General features: G+C 32.9%; 1 protein-coding gene across 1 annotated transcript; it reads left to right on the forward strand.

The window, feature by feature from the left end:
- Nucleotides 1-13954: 13954 nt before the first annotated feature.
- On the forward strand, nt 13955-14889 carry LOC137807026 (transcription factor bHLH147-like). Its single transcript, XM_068607444.1, has one exon. The coding sequence runs from the start codon at nt 14166-14168 to the stop codon at nt 14784-14786; it is 621 nt and encodes a 206-aa protein (XP_068463545.1). The 5' UTR covers nt 13955-14165; the 3' UTR covers nt 14787-14889.
- The last annotated feature ends 6126 nt before the right edge of the window (nt 14890-21015 follow it).

Below are 21015 nucleotides of genomic sequence, written 5' to 3' on the forward strand. Positions count from 1 at the left end.
TAAAAGAAATTTGCAGTGTCATAATTGTGGCAAGTATAGTCACTTTGCAGCTGAATGTTGGGGAGCTTATCACAAAAACAACACTGATAAATTATCCAAGAAAGATGAAGCACATCTAGCTAAAGAAGATTCAGATAAGTGTTATTGATGGCCACTACAAATTAGGATGAAGATGCTTTGGTACTTAGACACAGTTTGTTCCAATCATATGACTGGCAACAGAGAGTGGATTATTGATTTTGATTCTAATGTAAAAAATAGTGTGAGATTTGCAGATAATTGTATGATCTCTGTTGAAGGAATTGGCAAGGTCAGATTTACTTGTAAAGATGGAAAAGTTGATTGCATGAATGATGTCCTATACGTGCTATCAATGAAGAACAATGTAGTCAAACTCGTAACTTGTACAAGGATCGGAAAGGAGCTAAAAGATCGTAACTCGACTTGTAAGAGTTACTAACATATGAAAAATAATATTCAAATACATAACACAACTGAAAACAGTTCATAAAATCATAAATTGTTCATAAAAAAAAAACTAACTTCACATAAATTGTTCCCACAAAAAACAACTAACTAGTTTCATAAAGCCATAATAAAAGACACTCTCTTGGAGAAGAAAAAAATAACATAGTGTCTGTGATGGAGAATGAGAGAGAAGAGAAGAACGTGACGACAACAACGACATTTGTGAGAGGCAGCAGTGAAGTCGCAACCGGTGGCGGTGGTGTTCGCAACTGGTGGCAATGGCATTCGCGAGCGGCAGTGATGGAGTTCTATGGTGCGATGTTTGTTCTCTCTTTAGGGTTTCTGATTGTTCACTCTTCACTCTACAAAAATATGATTTGGGTCGTACTAGCCGCATTGGGCCACGCTAGGTTAAAAAAATTTAGGGTTTAATTTAGGACAAACAACATGCCGCACTACAGTACGAGGCAGCTTAGAGACGGTCTCCGATGCAGCGATCCAGCGAGCTCCACGCCGACGCGATACAATTCGCTCCGGCGTGGATCCACCGTCCGATTCAACTCGTTTTGGCCTCCGAACTCGCTGCATCGTACGATTTTGCGAGTTTACTTGCGTTTTTAACTACATTGATGAAGAATAATCTTCTCAGTTTAGGCCAACTACTGGCAAAGGGATTCAAAATGTCAATGGAGCAGAATTTCATCAAGATCTATGATAAAAAATCAAGGTTAGTTCTTAAGGCACCTTTGTCTAAAAATAAGACTTTTAAGACTAACCTTCATTTTTCATCAATTTGTTGTGGCATTACAAATTCGACCATTTGAATTTCAAGAGTTTGAATCGACTAAGCAGTAAACAAATGGTCACAGGGTTGCCACCAATCAACCTATGTCATAAGACATGTGAAGGTTGCCTATTTGGAAAACAATTAAGAAAGAATTTCAAAAACTCTGGATTTCAAAGAGCAAAGAAGCCTTTGGAGGTTGTATATTGAGATGTTTGTGACCCTCTAGACAACAATTCACTTGGAGAAAATAGGTATTTTCTTCCTTTTGTGATGAATTCATAAAGAAAATTTGAATTTACCTATTAAAGGGGAAAAGTGAGGGGTTTAGAAGATTTGTAAAATTTTGTGATAAGGTTGAAAGACAAAAAATTATTTGGTAAAGTTATTGGTTGAGGTTTTAATATTTGAAATAAACTACACCTACCATTTTTCAGTGAATTATTCTTTAAATGAGCTGAAGAACCTCTTAAAAAAGTTAATCCTCTTTCAAAAACTGCTGATACTTTTTTATTTTATTTTATCTTAAAAACTGTTTTTTACAATAAAAACTCTTATTTTCATTTTTTTATAAATAATTATTTAAATTTATGTTTTTTTCTTTCTATTTTTTATATAAAATTATTTCAATAATTTTTTATTTTATTATTTAAGATTTTTTTTTAAAACTGTATTTTAAAATAAAAATTATTTACATTGTTTTTTATTTTTTATAATAATTATTTAAATTTCTGTTTTATATTATAAATTCAACATTTATTCATATTATTTATTTTAATTTAAAAATATATTATATTATATTTATTATGTATTTTATTATTCATAATAATAAAGTTTAATTCACAATTAAAAAAATTAAAAAATAATTAATGATTCAAATTTCAATTGTATAACCATGATACGTGGCTTAAACAGTGCGACAGAAACAAGGGTGACTGATCCTTGAAGGCTGTTTCTTCCTGTCATATATTCTTCTTTCACCATGCATTTTCATATTTCCAAAAATATTTCTGTGTAATATTTTGGATTATGTAATTCGGAAGTCTTTTTTCAAATTCGTAATTAGTTTTCAGATTATATAATTCATAAACCTCTTTTCAGATGCATGATTAGTTTTCGGATTATTTAATCCGAAAGTCTTTTTTAGCTTCCATATTATATAATTTGAAAGTCTTTTTTCAAATGTGTGTCCGGATTACATAATCCGGAAACTACTCTATAGGAATGATACAAGAAGGATAAAAAGATATTTTCACATTTTGTATGGGGTAGCAGAAGAACTTGTGGAGGTGCAGGAAGAAACAATCATCATTGAATTGGTTGCAGGGCGTGCTGGTTGCTTTGATGTTTTGGGCCTTACGGTTTGGCCCAAATATACTTTCTGATTTTTTTTATATTAAATAATTATCTAAAATAGTAGGATTTAGACCATGCGACACTGAACATGATTGGATGTAATTTTATCAAAAAGAAAGTTTAAATTTGGTCAAGAGCTAAATTTTAATTTCTTTATTTAAAAGTAAAGAAAAAAATTATAATTTAAATTTCTAAAAAGTAATTATTGTGAAAAAGAATTATTTATTAAAGCATATATTTTAAAAATCAATAATTTTAAAACTATGTAAATAAAAAATTTTGTTACCATAGTTAATATTTATAAATTTTTAAATAACTTATCTTTCTAATTTAAATTTGGAAAGTTTTATAGATAAAAAAGGAAAGAAAGAATTTTAAAATATAATGAAAAATGTTTTATATGATTTAAATTATTGATTTGTGAATAATAGATATAATAATTAAACTATTTATAAATATAATATTTTTTCGTAAATAACTATTCAAAGAAAATAATAATTTATAAAAATAATTTATTTATGAAGAATAATATTCCTTGTCTTTTTTTATCTATTCTTATTATCATAATTATTTATTTTAATAATTATGTGTATGATTAAAAAAAAATTTAAAATTAGCTTATAATATTTTTTAACAGGATTTATTTTTATATTTACATTTACATTTTCTTAATTTTCATTTTATTTATAAATAAATAGTTATTAATATTATATTTTTAATTCAATACAGAATTAAATAATCACTTCTCTAAATATTTAATTTCATACCAATTTTTTTTTTCTTTATAATTTTTTTCAATTAATTCGTTCTTAAAATAATTATTTTTTAAAATAATTATTTTTAATTTTGTAATATCTTTAAATAATTTTTTTTAATATAATTATTTTTCTAAATTATTTGTTTTAATATATTTATTTTTATAAAATATTATTTCTTGGTATAATTACCTCTCTAAATTTTTAATTTTAAAATATATTTTTCTACAATTTTATTCAAAATATTTGTTTTTTAAGGTAATCTTTTTTATTTTAAATTTTTCTTCCCTTATTTTTAAATAAAAAAAATGACTGGAAATTCTGTTGTCTAAAAATCGAGTTGTGAATCATATTTATTCAATCACGTAATCTGATTTTCTAATAATTAAATTCTGAAATGTTACTCTAAATCATATTATTTGAATAATTATTTGAGTGAATAAAATAATATTTTTTTAAAAACATAGTGATTCATATTATGGGATTTTGTGCTTATGGTGTTAAATTAAAAAACAATTTATCATATGATAAAGGTTAGTTACTCTTAAATCTTTTGAAACACTTAATTAAATAATAATATTTGTAGTTGGTTTATTTTAAATTATTTTATATTTCAAAATAAAAATATCACACTATTGACGTTGGATAGATGTGCTTTAGAAAATAAAATATTTATCTATGATCCTTCTATATAGTATAAAAAATATTTTCTAAACATGATAGTTTGCACAAAAGAGTCTCTCATCTAATTCGGCGACAACATGAAAAATTATATTTCACTCGGTAACTTTGCCTCATAACAAGATATTACAGTATATATTTATAACCTCGATTAAAAATATAAGCTAACTAAAGAATATTGTTTATGAATTAATTGAAAAAATGGAAGATGTCTCTTTTTTAAATACAACTAAAAAACACAAATATAAATCAAAGTAATATTTGATGACCAAATTATATATATTATCTTTTAGTAACGGTTATAATTGAAGTTTAAGTTGGATTTCCAAATGAAAAATAGAGTGTGTGCAAAAACTTAAAAATAGAGTGTGAGAAAATTCTAGTAATTTTTGTTATTGTTGGAGGAGATCTTAGAAGTGCAGCAGAGACTGGATCTGCACCGAGATTATCGCACGTCGTTGCCCATCCACCCATGAATCGTGGTGGCATGACCGGGAACCTTCACGCCTCCGCACTGCTGGTCATGCGGAATCTTGAGAACGTTGCAAGAAACGTGGGTGGTTGGTTCCTCAATTCCCGTGGGTCTTCCCCCATCTCCGACAGCGGTCATGGCTCAACTAGGGTTTGAAGATGCGGCAGTTTTGGGTTTCTCCATTTATAAATACCGCATCCCTTTGCTTTAGAATACACATCTCTCACTCACCTTCTTCATCTTCCTCAACCCACCACCATTGTGCACCTTTCCTCTTCACTCACCTTTTCATTTTCTTCTTTCTCTCTCTTGATTTATTCTTTTACTTTATAATTATTTTTTTGGGTATATTGAGTTTTTACTCTTTTAAGAGTAACTTGCTAGTTCTGATTCTTAGAAATTTTTGAGAAGTTCCTCTTTTATCTTGTGAGACTTGCGCAATACATTGCGGATAAGTCCTTACAAACAGTTATAGCTCATGCCTTGGGAAATCAATTTTGTTCATGTTTAAAGCCTCATTTACTACAATCGTAAGTACTTATGGCTGAAAATACGAACAACAACAACAACGCTGCTCCGGAAACGTCAAATGTTGTTTCCGCAATGCAAACCATTTATGCAAAACCATTTCCATATGTCTCGAAAATTGAAGTCTTCACCGGTCAGAATTTCTGACGTTGGCAAGAATGCGTGTCCACCCTATTGGACATGTACGAAGTTGCTTTTGCACTTACAACTTCCAAACCCGACTCAAGCATGGTTGCGAAACAAGTTGATGATTGGATCCATGCAAATAAGGTATATTGTCACACCTTACTCAGTGTGTTATCTAACAATTTGTTCGATGTCTATACTTCTTATAAGGAAGCAAAAGATATTTGGGATTCTCTTATCCTTAAATACACTATCGAAGACATCATAGACAAAGGTTCGTGATCAGAAACTACTACCGTTGGGAGATGATCGAAGGCAAAGACATCAAAATCCAGATAAACGAATATCACAAGCTGCTTGAAGATATCAAAGCTAAAAGCATAACCTTATTGAATGAATTCGTGTCCGAACTCTTGATCGAAAAGCTTCTACAATCTTGGACGGATTACAAACAACAACTGAAGCTCAGACACAAACAAATGTCACTATCATATATGATCACCCGCATCATCATTGAAGACACAAACAAGAAGGAGTGCGCTGCTGCAAAGGCCAAAATTTTGTCTGCCAAAGCAAACGTGGCAGAAAACAAACTAACTCCAAAAAGGTACGAGAAAAAATCTGATCACAAAAAGAAATATAATAATAAATTCTCTCGTCCCAATAGAACTAACCCCACTTTCAAGAAAAAAAAGGTAATTTCTTTGTTTGTGGAAAGTCTGGTAATCATGCATCTCAGTGCAGACATATGGCCAAAAACGACTATCCCCTTAAGGCAAATCTAGCTGAAAAGGAAGATACAATTGTGGCAGTCGTTTCACAAGTAAATCTTGTGACAAATGTGAGCAAATGGGTGGTAGACTCTAAGGCTACTAGGCACATCTGTGCAAACAGAAATGTGTTTACCTTCTACACAAGTGTGGGGGATGGAGGAGAACAAGTTTACCTCGGTGACTCCATGACAACTCCTGTCTTAGGAAAATGAAAAGTTCTTCTAAAACTCACATTTGGTAAAACTCTGGCTTTGAGTGATGTGCTACATGTGCCATCGATTAGAGTTAATTTGGTCTCTGTAGCATTGCTAAGAAAAGTTAGGGTTAAAGTGTCACTTGAATTTGACAAGATTGTTATGATAAAAAACAATATTTTTGTGGGGAAGGGATATTGAGATCAAGGTCTTTTTGGATTGAACATTTATGAAGTTATGAATGAATTTGAATCTTCTACTTATATTGTTGATTCGTATGATATATGGCATGTTAGATTAGGACATGTGAATTATTCGTATGTTATGAAATTGCAACGAGTAGGATTTATCTACATGCATGACAAACAAAATAGTAAATGTGATATATGCGTAGAATCTAAAATAATGAAGAAAACATGTCACTTTGTAGAACGTCAAACTGAACTTCTTAGTTTAATTAATATCGATCTTGTAGATTTAAAACAAACCATGTCTAGAGGTGGTAAAAATTATTTTGTAACATTTATAGATGATTTTTCTAGATACACCAAAGTGTATTTAATTAAACATAAGGATGAAGCTTTTGACATGTTCTTAACTTATAAAGCGGAAGTAGAAAATCAATTGAATAAGAAAATTAAAAGAATTAGATCAAATAGAGGTGGTGAATATGTTTTATTTAATGATTATTGTGTTAAAGGAGGTATTATTCATGAAGTAACCCCACCATATTCACCTGAATGTAATAGAGTAGCTGAAAGGAAAAATAGGACTCTTAAAGAAATGATGAATGTCATGCTTATTAGTTCTAATGCTCCTGATAATTTGTGGGGTGAATCTCTCCTTACCGCGTGTTTTTTGCAAAATAGGATACCACATAGAAAAACTGGTAAAACACCCTATGAGTTGTGGAAAAGTTATCAACCTAATCTGAAATACCTAAGAGTGTGGGGGTGTTTAGCTAAAGTGATGTTACCTGATCCTATGAAAAAGAAAAACAGGCTCTAAAACATCTGATTACATGTTCTTAGGATATGCGAAACATAGTGCTGCCTATAGGTTTCTAGTTCTTAATAGTGATATAATTGAACGTAACACTATAGTAGAGACGAAAAATGTTGAGTTATTTGAACATATCTTTCCTCTAAAGAGTGGTGGTACATTCGAACAACCTATATATAATGCTAGTGATGCCATGAGTGAGGATGTTAGGAGAAGTAAAAGACAGAGAAAGAAAACATCATTTGGATATGACTTTTACACTTATCTAGTTGAAAATGATTCAATAAGTTTTTTTAGAAGCTACTAGTGCTTTTGATGCTAAACATTGGGATAAGGCCATTAAAGCTGAGCTTGATTCAATTAAGAAAAATAATACGTGGACCTTAGTAGATATGCCTAAAGGAGCGAAACTCATTGGTTGTAAGTGGATCTTTAAGAAGAAGTACCATCTTGATGGATCTATAGAGAAATATAAGGCAAGATTAGTAGCTAAAGGTTTTACTCAAAAACATAACATAGATTACTTTGATACTTTTGCCATGTTACTAGGATTTCCTCTACTTATGTGTTGCTAGCCTTAACATTTATCCATAAGTTAGTAATTTACCAAATGGGTGTTAAAACAACCTTTCTGAATGGTGAACTAAAGGATGAGTAGTTCTAGGTCAAAAGGAAAAAGTATGCAAACTTTTAAAATCTTTGTATGGTTTGAAACAAGCACCAAAACAATGGCATAAAGAACTTAATAATGTTTTACTTTGTGAAGGTTTTTCTACCAATGATGATGATAAATGTGTGTATTCTAGATTTGAAAATGGTGAATGTGCCATTATATGTTTGTATGTGGATGACATGCTAATTTTTGGTACATGCAATGATATTTTTTTTTAAAATAAAATTGTTTCTTAGATCTAAGTTTGAGATCAAAGACATGGGTGAAGCAAGTGTGATTCTAGGAGTTAAAATTATAAGGAATGGAGGTAGTATATTACTATCCCAAGAAAAATACACCGAAAAACTTCTTAAGATGTTTGGTTACTATGAATTTAAGTTAGTGAGCACTCCTTATGATGCTAACTCTAAATTAAAGAAGAACATAGGAGAACCTAATTCTCAAACTCAGTATGCCCAGGTAATTGGGAGCTTATTGCATTTAATGAGCTTTTCTAGACTAGATATTGCTTATGCAGTAGGTAGACTGAGTAGATACACTCAATGTCCTAGTCAGGATCATTAGGATGCACTTGTGAGACTCATGAAATACTTGAGAGGTACAATGGATTATGCCATTGAATATAGTAGATTTACCGCTGTGTTAAAAGGGTATAGTGATGCTAACTGGATCTCTGATTCAGATGAGACAGATTCAGATGAGACAAAGTCCACTAGTGGTTATGTATTTACACTTGGGGGTGGTGCAGTTACATGGAGATCAGCCAGGCAAACCATTATTGCAAGATCAACAATGAAATTTGAGTTTGTTGCTCTCGAGATGGCTGGTAGTGAAGCTGAGTGGTTGGAAAACTTCTTAGCAAACATTCTGTTAAACCAACCCCATCTGTATCAATGCATTGTGATTGCCAATCGACAATAGCTATAGCTAAAAATAAAACTTTCAATGGAAAGAACATACGTATACAACTGAGACATAATTTAGTGAAACACCTTTTAAAGAGTGGAACGATTTCTATTGACTATGTCAAGTCAGAACAGAATTTGCAGATCCTCTGACAAAATCCCTAGGAGAAAACTAATTTTAGAAACATCGAGGGGAATGAGACTTAAGCCACTTGCAAACAAACAAGTGATGGAAACCCAACCTTTGTGACTAGAGATCCCATGAATAAGGTTCATATGGGTAAAAACAATTCAATTGTTAGTTCTACTAGCACTAATATTGATTTAAGATCAACTTTGTCCATTTCTATGGTGTGTGTGAAAGTGCTAGATATTGCATTATCGAGAGGATAAACTTTGTGGTTAAAATTCTGAGGTAAAAGAGTTTTAACGATTTACAAAGTTTTTAATGATTATCATATCCCTTATGGGTGGTGTATGATTTGCAACATACACTTGATGAAATGACCTATATGATTGTCAAGTGGGGCCACTTGCATGAGATCTTGGCAAGATCTCTATAGCACTTATGAATACCGGGCACGCGCAGGGCCTTGTAGTGCAACACAGCAATAACAACAAGTAATGCGGGGGTGTATTGTGATTGATAAACCTCTAACACATACTAAGTGTCTTAGTTCATATAGTTTGCTATACCAACTACATTATGTGTTAAGTTCATTAATCTAAGACTGGTTCATATAGTTTGTTATACTAGATCTGATGCATTACATCTTAGATGAACCCATAATCTTTTTCTTTCTTTATTTCTATGTTTTATCTTTTGTAATATGTGGGGGGATTGTTATAAAACCGTAAATATTGCGAAATGAAAAACAGAGTGTGTGCAGAAACGGAAAACATAGTGTGTGAGAAAAACCTATCGATTTTCGTTACCGTTGGAGGAGATCTCGGAAGTGCAGCGGAGACTGGATCTACCGAGATTGTCGCGCGTTGTTGCCCCTCCACCCACAAATCGTGGCCACACGACCAGGAACCTTCACGTCTTCGCACTGCTGGTCTTGCGGAATCTTGAGAACGGTGCAAGAGACGTGGGTGGTTGGTTCCTCCATTCCCGTGGGTCTTCCCCCATCTCCGACAGCGGTCATGGCTCAACTAGGGTTTGAAGATGCGGCAGTTTTGGGTTTCTCCATCTATAAATACCTCATGCATTTGCTTCAAAATACACACCTCTCTCTCACCTTCTTCACCTTCCTCAACCCACCACCACCGTGCACCTTTCCTCTTCACTCGCCTTTTCATCTTCTTTTTTTTCTCTCTTGATTTATTCTTTTACTTTATAATTATTTTTCTGGGTTTATTGAGTTTTTACTCTTTTAAGAGTAACCTGCTAGTTCTGGTCCTCGAAAATTTTCAGGAAGTTCCTGTTGTATCCTGAGAAATTTGCGCAATACACCACGGATAAGTCCTTACGGACAATGATCGCTCACGCATTGGTCATGGCTCAACTAGGGTTTGAAGATGCGACATTTTTTACTTTCTTCATCTATAAATACCTCATGCATTTGCTTCAAAATACACACCTCTCTCTCACCTTCTTCATCTTCCTCAACCCACCACCACCGTGCACCTTTCCTCTTCACTCGCCTTTTCATCTTCTTTTTTTTATCTCTTGATTTATTCTTTTACTTTATAATTATTTTTCTGGGTTTATTGAGTTTTTACTCTTTTAAGAGTAACCTGCTAGTTCTGATTCTCAGAAATTTTCAGGAAGTTCCTGTTGTATCCTGAGAAATTTGCGCAATACACCAAGGATAAGTCCTTACGGACAATGATCGCTCACGCATCGGAAAATCAATTTTGTTTGTGTTTAAAGTCTAATTGCAGTTTAATATCCTTATATTTTCTTCAACTATGTAACTTTTCATACTTTTATCTATGCATAGTGTGAAGTGGGATAATATTTTTTCTAACGTTGAGTTGTGAGTAATAGAGTCGATGATTAGTAGTCTTGATAAGGTTATGATTTTTGAGCTAGGACACCACATAAAAAATAAATAAAAAATGTAAATTATGGAGATATTTTAAATACAAATATTTTAATTTTTACTATCAATTAGTGAAATATAATAGTATCACCATTTATGATCTAATACAATTTGGATTTAAAAATATCATCAATTATATATTTATATAATTAACAAATTAACAATCTGGATTGATTATCAAGATATAATAAACAATAAAAGTATTATAGTCGAATTCCAAAAGAAACATATACATACTTAAAAACAAAAGAACCACAATGTAAACTAGTAGAAGATAATACAAATATTCTTAGACCAAATCACATGCAATCTACCCTCTTTTGTAAATGGTTTTATTTTTACATTATTTTAATGAATTGTGTTTTAATTTAACCCACTTTTGTACAAAAATGCCTATGATACGGGGGTGGCGTTTTGGACTGTGACTTAAAAAATTGACTTGCCAAACTTAGAAGTGTTTTTTTCTTTTGTTTTGTGACTTCATTTTAGAGTCAATTGGCGGTACTTACACACCTTAATTTATTATTTTATTGCGTGTGCATTGAAGCAATGGGCGAGTTTGTTTTGGACATTCCAAGAATCGAAACTGAAATCAGTGTTTCCTTTTTATGTTATTGTTTGAAACATCTTTCTTTAGTTTTTTTTGTCAACTAAATCATGTTTGGTAATACACCATTACTCTTTGTTTGGGCCCAGAAAAGTTGGTCCAGTTTTGACGTACAAGGACAGCTTTCGGCCTTGGATCCAGTGGACAAGCTTTTGTTGGTGTTTCTTCATCTCTGCTGTCATCCTACTTATTTCTAACTGGCCGAAGCAACTGCACGTCTTCCAGGTGGCTTCCATGACACGTCAGCTTCTTGGAACATCATTGCCAGCTAAGTACATTGTTTCTTGTTAGGAATGCTTCTTCCTCGCTTCTGGAACTTGGTTGTGGTGGTTCATCGTTAAGCATATTCATTTTGTTTATTTGTTGTGTTCTTGTCATCATTACATCAGTTGCTAATGTTGCCACCTTAATACCAAACAAATTAAAACACGTCATACTCAAGTCAACTATGAATTTTCCAAACAATGAATCCGCATAACCAAACAATGTCAAACAGCTATACAAAAAATAATGATCGAAAATAGATTTCATCAGGGCATATAATTTTTGTTTCATTGCAAATGTAGCCATGAACAATTTTGTAATTAATCTTTGACTACCCTCCACTAATTACTTTGTTGTTGTTTTTATTATCCTTTGTCTTTGGTGGTCTCTGTCTCTTATTGTGTCTCACAGAAGTGAGACAACCTCGCTGGCACATCATAATGCCTTGTGGTGATTTAGGTTTTCAAAATATAGTTGCTCTATTACACATGGTACCATGATTTTAGCAAGAATTAGGAGCAGTATGCTTATGATTGCCTTGGCATTACTATAAACACAAACTACTTTTGAGTTTTCACCCTTCACTTAGGATTGGCAATTTTATCAAGTTGTCTTTGGGTATCCCTCGAGTCCCGAGCCATGATCCAATGAAGTAGGGACAAAGCAAAGGGCCCTTAAATTTGCAAAAGCATTATGATATGAAAGAAGAGAGAATAGGAAAATAAAATGGGGGCAAACATGATGCTTGGTATGATCAGATAAATATGAATGATTGAGAATTAAATTGTAAAGTAAGTATAAAAATGTGTCCACACACACAATGTGAGAAAAGAATAAAAATCCAAAACCTCTGGCAACAAAAAACAAAAGAATTTGGAGATGGAAAAGTGGGAGAGAAACACTACACCGCATGATGCATCCCTCTTTTGTTTATTGTTAATGTTATAATGGATGACCACACTCACACACACACACACTCAACAATGATTGCACGGAATGAAAAGAGATAGTTGCTCAATGGAAAGCCAGCATCATGCACCCATCCAATGCGGATCCAGTTGCTCAATGCTTACCTATCATGCACTCCATCACTCCTCCAATGTGCCAAACAATACTTTTCCTTAGCTTCTTCCATATCAATAACTTAGGACCTTTAGTATTTACATTTTCAAACTTACATTAAACCATAACTAATACATGTTCAGTAATATGATGAACTCTAGTTTTTATCCAAAACATTTCCTAATTCTTCCCACCCTTTGGTACAATCCCTTTGCTCCTTTTTATATGCATGTCTCACTGTTGTGCATAAAGTGTCTCAATGGACCACCTTTGTCATCTTCAAGAAGGGTCCTTTCGCTCTCAACCTCGCTGGATTTTTCTGCTATTATCTTCAACTATGAGATAGACATGCTAGAGATCAAATGGCATGAGCTTTTATCCCAAATATGTCAAAAAAATGATCAAGCGCTCCAAAATCTATTTTCAGTGCCTTCTATCAAGCACCATTAGCTTTTCCCAACCAAAACATTGACCACAACTTTTATGTCTCAACTTTTTTACTCACTTTTTTCTTTCTTAACTCACTTATGCTCAACTTTATATTTTTTAAATCCTATTTTCAATTAAATATGTACCTACTTTTGTCAATACACATAATCCTACAGTATACATTTCATGAAGAGAATATATACATTTTTTTATTTAGAACCCTTTCATCCTTTTTGGTAGGTTCTTTTGTTCTAGTTCTATTATTAAAAAAATTCATCAAAGTTGAATATAAAGTTATGTAATTAAAACATAACTAAACAAATGTAGACACATTAAAATAAATTTTACAAAAAGAAGAGAAAGCTATATGAAAAAACCAATAAAAATATATTCGTATAACTAGACTAATTAATTACATTAAAATTGCCTATTCAACTACAAGAACTTGAGAAATCTGATGTATACTACTAGTAATTAAAAATAAAATAACGTAAAGATTTTAGAAATGAAAATTGTGAATTTTACAAAATATAAAAACTAATATTACAAACTGAATAATTTGTAAACAGAGAAACGTCACCAGTTTACAAACACGATAGCAACATATGCATTTTTTAATTTTGATTTGGGAAAAAAAATAGGCTTTACAGGCTGGCTGGGCCGGAATTGAGAGAAGTGCCGAAAGTTAAACCCAGTCCAGTAAGCCTAAGCGGCCCAAGTAAATAAAAGAGAATTTGTTTTATTTTTTAAAATAAATAAAAAATAGGACGCGTGGTTTGGCAGTCTCTCTCCATCGCGATTGTGATCCCTTTATATCTCTACTCCACCGTCCCTCTCTTCCCTTCAACTCAACTCAAGGGAACACTCAAACGGAACACCTCACCCACCCACCCTGTTCCGTTCCCTTCTCTCGTTTTCCCGTTCCTGTTCTACTTCTCAACCTTTCTCCTCCACCAATCCCTCATACTCTGTAATTCTCTTTCAACATTCTCATCTCTTTCTGTGAGAGAACCGTTTTAAGAATTCAACATTCTTCAGATGGCATCATCATCGTCATCAGCACCAGCATCGTCAATGATCACAAACCCGACAACGGCGAGCACGGAGCGGTCACGTGATGTGAAGAGAAGAAAGAAGAAGAAAGCACAGGAACGAGATGATGAGAAGCAGCCCAAGTGGAAATCCCAAGCGCAGCAACAAATCTACTCCTCCAAGCTGCGCCAAGCCTTAGCCAGAGTCAACCTCGGCTCTGCGCCGCCAAAAGGCAAAGCCGTGCGCGAAGCCGCCGACAGAGTTCTCGCCGTGACGGCCAAGGGGAGGACGCGCTGGAGCCGAGCCATCCTCACCAACCGGCTCAAGCTCAAGTTCACCAAACACAAGAGACAGAGAGTGGCAACGACGCCCCCTAGCCGGTCAAAGAGAGCTCGCGTCAGCGTTCACCGGCTGGAGGGGAAGAGTGGAACGAGTGTGCAGAGGAAAGTGAGGTTCCTGGGACGGTTGGTTCCCGGTTGCCGAAAAGAACCGTTACCGGTTGTTCTGGAAGAAGCAATCGATTACATACCCGCGCTTGAGATGCAGGTTCGAGCCATGAACGCTCTCTTTAACCTTCTCTCCGCCGCTTCTTCTTCTTCTTCTCCTCCTCCTCCTTCTTCCTCATAATGTATGACATCTCTCACGTGTCTGTCCATTTTTTAAAGTGTTACTATTATTTGCCTCCTTTTCTCTCTACTTAATGTTAAGTACATATCAATCTATCTATCTATCTATGTATCTATATCTCTACTTTTGTCCCACTTTACTCTCGGAGAATGTGAGCATCGCCTTTTAACTATCACCAAACACATTTGCTTCTTGTAATCCAACGTTAGTTACACATTTATGTGAATCTTGTTTGTTTCTGCTACCAAATGGATTAATTATCATTCCAATTTAAGACAATCTCCTACTGTTCGTTTCGTTTCACCACACATTCACCAATGAAAGACCAAAAGTCAAACAAACAGAAAAAAGTTTGGAGCTGAGAAGCCCAGTTGCAGGTGGGGGGAAAAGTCCTCAGTAAAAAGGTGGGGGGAATTGGTTGCAAAATTTACTGTCCTTGAGAAACAAGAAGGTGATGGACAATAATGGTGTTAAGGTGTACGAGGTAGGGCAATAAAAAAAACTACTCTGTTTCAATCTGAATTACATACAATGTTTTGAAGTGAAGTTAGTGTTGGTAATTTGGTTAGATGGTATATTGGGTGCTTAGGTGGATACTGGAGAACCATTGAAATGAGATGCATATTTCTTTGGGGTTACTACTATTGAATGGCAAAGCTTGCAATGTATTTTAACTCTCTCCTACACTATTTCATAATTTATTGGTCTTTATCTCAGCTGAGCATCCAGCAATAAGGCTTTATGATACTGTGGGGAAATTAAAGTGAATGTGTCAAGGAAATTGAATGGACTGAATGGCCAACTCCACTTCTCCAAACTTTTTTCACGAAAGCTCCAAAAAACATGCTTATTGGACACAGCAGAATGGCCTAACATGCCATGTGACCTGTCGCCCACACCTTACACGACCCCACTAACCTTTAACACCATCTATTTCTCTTCCCCCTCCTTCCAATAACAAGCCATGGATCTCATTACCAAATAAAAGTTGGTGAGAAGGGGAAAATAATTTGAATCTGGGCGAGGCGTGCCTTTCTGAGATGCTCAGCTTAAAGCCTCACATGCCCTTTTAGATGGGGCAATGCTCTGTGAAGGACTCAATATGTCACTTTCTTTAAAGTCCTACACCAACATCCCCTCTCTCTCTTTGTGTGCCTCAGACCCATTAAGACACACGAGTGCTCCAGTTTCATCGTTTTCAGTGGGAGCACTCACCACCCCACATCCCTTAATAGAATCGCAAAATGGCTTGGTTGGGTTTATTTCTGAGAGGACCACGCCAAAAATATTGAAAATTTTGCATGCCACTTTTTTTGGGTAGCATTCATTTCCAAAATACCTCCCCATGTGGCTGTTGAATCCTGCTTTTCTGATTATGGAGGGCAATTCAATCGATGATTCTGAAAAATAGTAACACAGAGAGGAAGAAAACCGAAAGGATTCTTGAGAAAAAACTGATAGAAATGGAAATAGGTCTTTGTTGCATGTCCACATCCAGCACTAACATAAAAGTATGACCATTTTCAAAGCGAACGGCAATGGTCACTCACTAATCAATCTCGCGTTTCCTTAACGAAACTCGTGTCACCAACTTCCAACGCAAATGTTATTATCATATGAAAGGGAAGGAAAGGATGAATAAGTAATAACAAAGTAAAATAAAATAAAATCGATTCCCTTTGTGTTGTTGTTGTCCTTTCCTTGTGAGCTTAGCGCTTCTTACACCTCTATAAATTTTCTTCGGCTCAAGTGAATCCTGAGGGTATTCCCTCGTAAGCTTTAATAATGTGATAGTGGTATTTTATAAGAACAGTAAAGTAAAACAAGAAGGGATACTTCCATTTATAATGCCCAAAATCATAGCATTTTGAATCTTTTATGTTTTTGCCACCCAAATAAATAGACCTAGATCGTTTAATGTTGCTCCCATGACACCAAAGAAAAAATATGTGCTAGTAAATTTAATGGTCAACCATTTAACATAAGATCGTTGACCATGATCAAACTCAAATATGCTACATGAACAATATTTTTTTAAGGATTAGGGATGTCATTGATTTTACAAAAGCGAGTGAGACGGGTATCCATCAAGGTTATATGGACTGAAATTGATAACTTGTCTTATTTATTATAGGTGGGTTAATGGGTTGGTGGGCTATCTGTAACTTTTCAATTTTTTTGTTTTTTTATCTATTTATTTGGTTGTAATAATTGATATATTTTTTGGATTAGGAAAAACAATAAAATTGAATCAAACTTTAATATTTTAATCAAAGAATGTTTAATGTCTGACAAAATAAGTAAATATCAATTGTACTTTAATAAATCAAATTATGTATAAAAAAATTAATGTAAATAATTTTTTTATATAAAACATTCACCACAACTAATTTTAAATCCAAAAGCAGGATATTCCTTTTCAAAAGTGTCAAAAGTAAAGAAGGACGAGCTGATATGCTAGCTCGCATCATTCCGTTTGTGACCCGTTGAGTTGGCAGGTTAAACAGATCAGATCAATACAAACTAACGAGTTTAAAAGATGGATCTGTCTCACCTAAATGATGACGGGTTGAAGGACCACTCCATCAAACCCGATCCAACTTTTATCATTCCTAATTTATATGTTAATGAAGATTTGAGATTATATTATCACCGTAAACATCATGAATATTTTAACAAGCATTAAATTATCACATTCTACTCAAATCAATGACTATTTGGCTGGAGTAATGGAACATAGTATTTTTTGTGTGTGTGTTAACAATGACATTGATTTGTATTTGTAAGAGTTTGAAATAAATTGCATTTTTATGTCAAGACAATATCACTTTATCTTTATTTAACAACAAGATAACCTTACTTTGTTTTAAAGCATTATTCATAATTGTATATTATAGGTCCTACTCTCGAGCACACACTTTATTCAACACTTTTAGTAAGAAACTAAAATACCAACCCTCGGAGCGTAGAGTGAGACCATCATTCAGAAGTAGATTTGAAGTTGAGTTCCAAAATAGAACCACCTAAATACTAGTAATGATGATGGCATCTAAGAGTGATTTCCACAAAGAAAATTATATCATTTTTTTTTTCATTTAGTAGTGGACATTATACGAAGCTTCCTGTTAAATTTTTAAAATTAAGCGAAAGTATACTAAATTTTAAAAATTATAAGGAAATAAATATAATTTTTTTTACATAATAACTTGTAAAACTAAAATGGAAAATTTATTCACTAGTCTTATTAAAATTACATTTTTTGTTTAAATATATTTTTCTATAATAAATATGGGTTCGTTTAGATTTTTAATGTTTTTTTGTTGATTTTAGTATTTTTTTTAATATAATCTATATAATTGAGATATGATGTATACTTTAACTATGATATGATATGATGTAATGTGACTTAATGGAATATGTCATAAAGTAATAACAATGTTATAGCTAAATTAATGCAATACAAACAGTTAGTTTGATTGAAGAAGAAAGAGGCCCAAATATGTTAATAAAGTAGTTGGTATCCATTTGTTTGTTTATAAGCATGCAAAACTCAAATTATAAGGAATACAATATAGTATTTACTTTCTATAAAAAATATGAAGAACCAAATTTAATAATGTATCTGTTAAATAATTTATTATGGTGTAACTCAAAAAAATAATTATGCTACGTATATTTATGTTATATATATTTTGTTATTATTTATATTTTTCAGTATAGTAATAATAATAATAATTAAAATAATGGTAAAAATAATAAGTATTATTCAAATATTTATGACATAATTAATTTTATAACATAAATACACATTTTTATTAAAATATTTATAATATAATTAAATATGTTAATTTTTGGTATATTATATTCACTTCCTCTCCATTTCTCCTGCCCTTTATGTGATCTGTTTTTCTTTTTTAATTTTGTGCACGTAAGTAAAATGATTTTTTATGATATTTTTTCATATAAAAAATATTTGAAAAAAATAATTTATAAATTAATAGTGAAGAAATTAGTTTCTTATTAATAAAATTTTAGCTTATAAGTTTTAAGATAATAACATAGCTTATTGGATTATAATTGTTTGATAAATAACTAATAATTAGTTGTTAAATGTAATTATATTGCAGAAATGTAATAACAAAATTTTTATTGCAGAAATGATTTTTTCATTTCTAGACAATAATATATTACTATGTAATTATAATTATAATTTTTTTTATATAATTAAGTTCTTATTAATTTTATTTTTTTAAAATAAAAGCTTTCATGTTAGGCACCACTATGCTACTTGACATCTCAGCTATGCTGACACCTCAAGTAACAACAATCATTTGCCATCACATGAAAAAAAATATTATTAAAAAAAGAAAAAAAAAAGAGAATACAAAAATATGGGGGGACTAGACCAAAACCCATATGTTAACAAAAACGATACATAGGTAGACTATATCTATTCCCAAGAAACATTAGTCCTAACAGTAAACACAATACAAACCAAAACAGAATCACATTCCAGTCAGACATTAGTAAGCCCCATCTTTTGAGCTTCCTCCATAGCATGTATAACCCATAAAACTCGGGAACCAGAGCAGTCTGAACTTCAAGAAATGCAGAGAAAGCTCCAATAAACTCCCTCATACTCCCACGGAAAATACCTCCACAAGTAGCAAGACCAGGATATCCCCTAGCACCCTCAACAGTATTAATTTTAACCCAGCCTGGTGAAGGAAACTCCCATCTAACAGGAAGAGGACGAAGAACTTTACTAGTACGAGTATTAATATAAAAAAACTTGATCACGTTGAAATCCGACATATCATTCTTCATTGAAGCTTTAGACGAATTTTCCACTAGACGAGTTAAATCTTTAATAACCAAAATAGCCCTAGAAACCTCAATCTTATTCTGAAAACGAGTATAATTCCTCATACGCCATATCATCTAAATAGTAAAAGTTATCACAACAAGCTTAATCAATTTAACCAAAGGACTATCATCACTCTTAATAAAAGAGAGAAGATCATCCTTATTAGAGAACTGGGAAGTAGGAAAAATCAGTCGAATCCAACTCTAAATATGCAAAGCATTAGAACATTCAAAAAAATAAATCCTGAGTAGATTCCTCGTGCTTTTCACAAAACGTACACATAGAACAAACATGTAGACCTTTATTTTGAATATGCTGATCTGTAGGAAGTCATCCATGAAAAACTTTCCAAAGGACAAGAATTTTGGAAGGCGGAAGATATGAAGACCAAATAAATTTACCCCAACCACAGGGAACTCTTGGATCCAAGAAAAAAGTCCTAGTCGATTTAAGAGTGAAACGACCAGACTCATCTAGAATCCAATTGGGAATATCCTGTTCCGCCCTAACCATGATATGACTAAAAAGATGAGGGCCTCTGCTGTAAAGACAATGAAATATTCCAATCACCACTTGTCCAAAACTGAGAGATTGTATCTGAAATGCTAGCACCATAAGATAATCCTACAATATTCGCTAAAGAAGTAGTACCACACCATTTATCATTCCAGAAATTAATAAAAGAACCTATACCAATAGTCCAAGAAGTATAATCAAGTATAGTAGAATAAAACTACTTAATTTCAGGCCAAAGAGATGAGGATCTATAAACCATTCGAAACTCGTATTTTGATTTAAGAACCCTTGCTTTCAAGAGCAAAGACCAAGGCGTGTTGCTATAAGCAAAGTTCCAAGCAAGCTTAAGAAGATATGCATTATTTTCATGGTGAAGGTTAATAATTTTCAAACCTCCATTCTCAAGGGGAGAACAAATCGTAACCCAATTAACAATAGCTATATCTTTTTTTTCAGAATATCACCAGTCTAGATAAAATTTCGACACCACTGCTCAATTTTCTTAAGAAGATAAACATGCTATTTATACAAATTAAAACTATAAGGTAGAAGATCCATAATCACCATATTGACCAACTGAACTCGACCCATCATGCTAAGAGATTTACCTTTCCAAGAAGCAAGCTTCAATTTGACTTTATCATCCAAAGGTTGAAGAAAACGACCCCTTGGAGCACCAACAAAGATAGACACTCCTAAATAAGTGAAAGGCAAACAACCATGACTACAAGAAATAATACGCTGAATTTTGGTGACAAATCTTGCAGAATTATTCATGGTGAAAAAACTACTATTAGAATTATTAACATATTGACCCGAGAAATCACCATATGTTTTAAGAAAAAT

Source organism: Phaseolus vulgaris, chromosome 3 (genome assembly GCF_000499845.2).
Source record: "Phaseolus vulgaris cultivar G19833 chromosome 3, P. vulgaris v2.0, whole genome shotgun sequence".
NCBI classification, from domain to species: domain Eukaryota; kingdom Viridiplantae; phylum Streptophyta; class Magnoliopsida; order Fabales; family Fabaceae; genus Phaseolus; species Phaseolus vulgaris.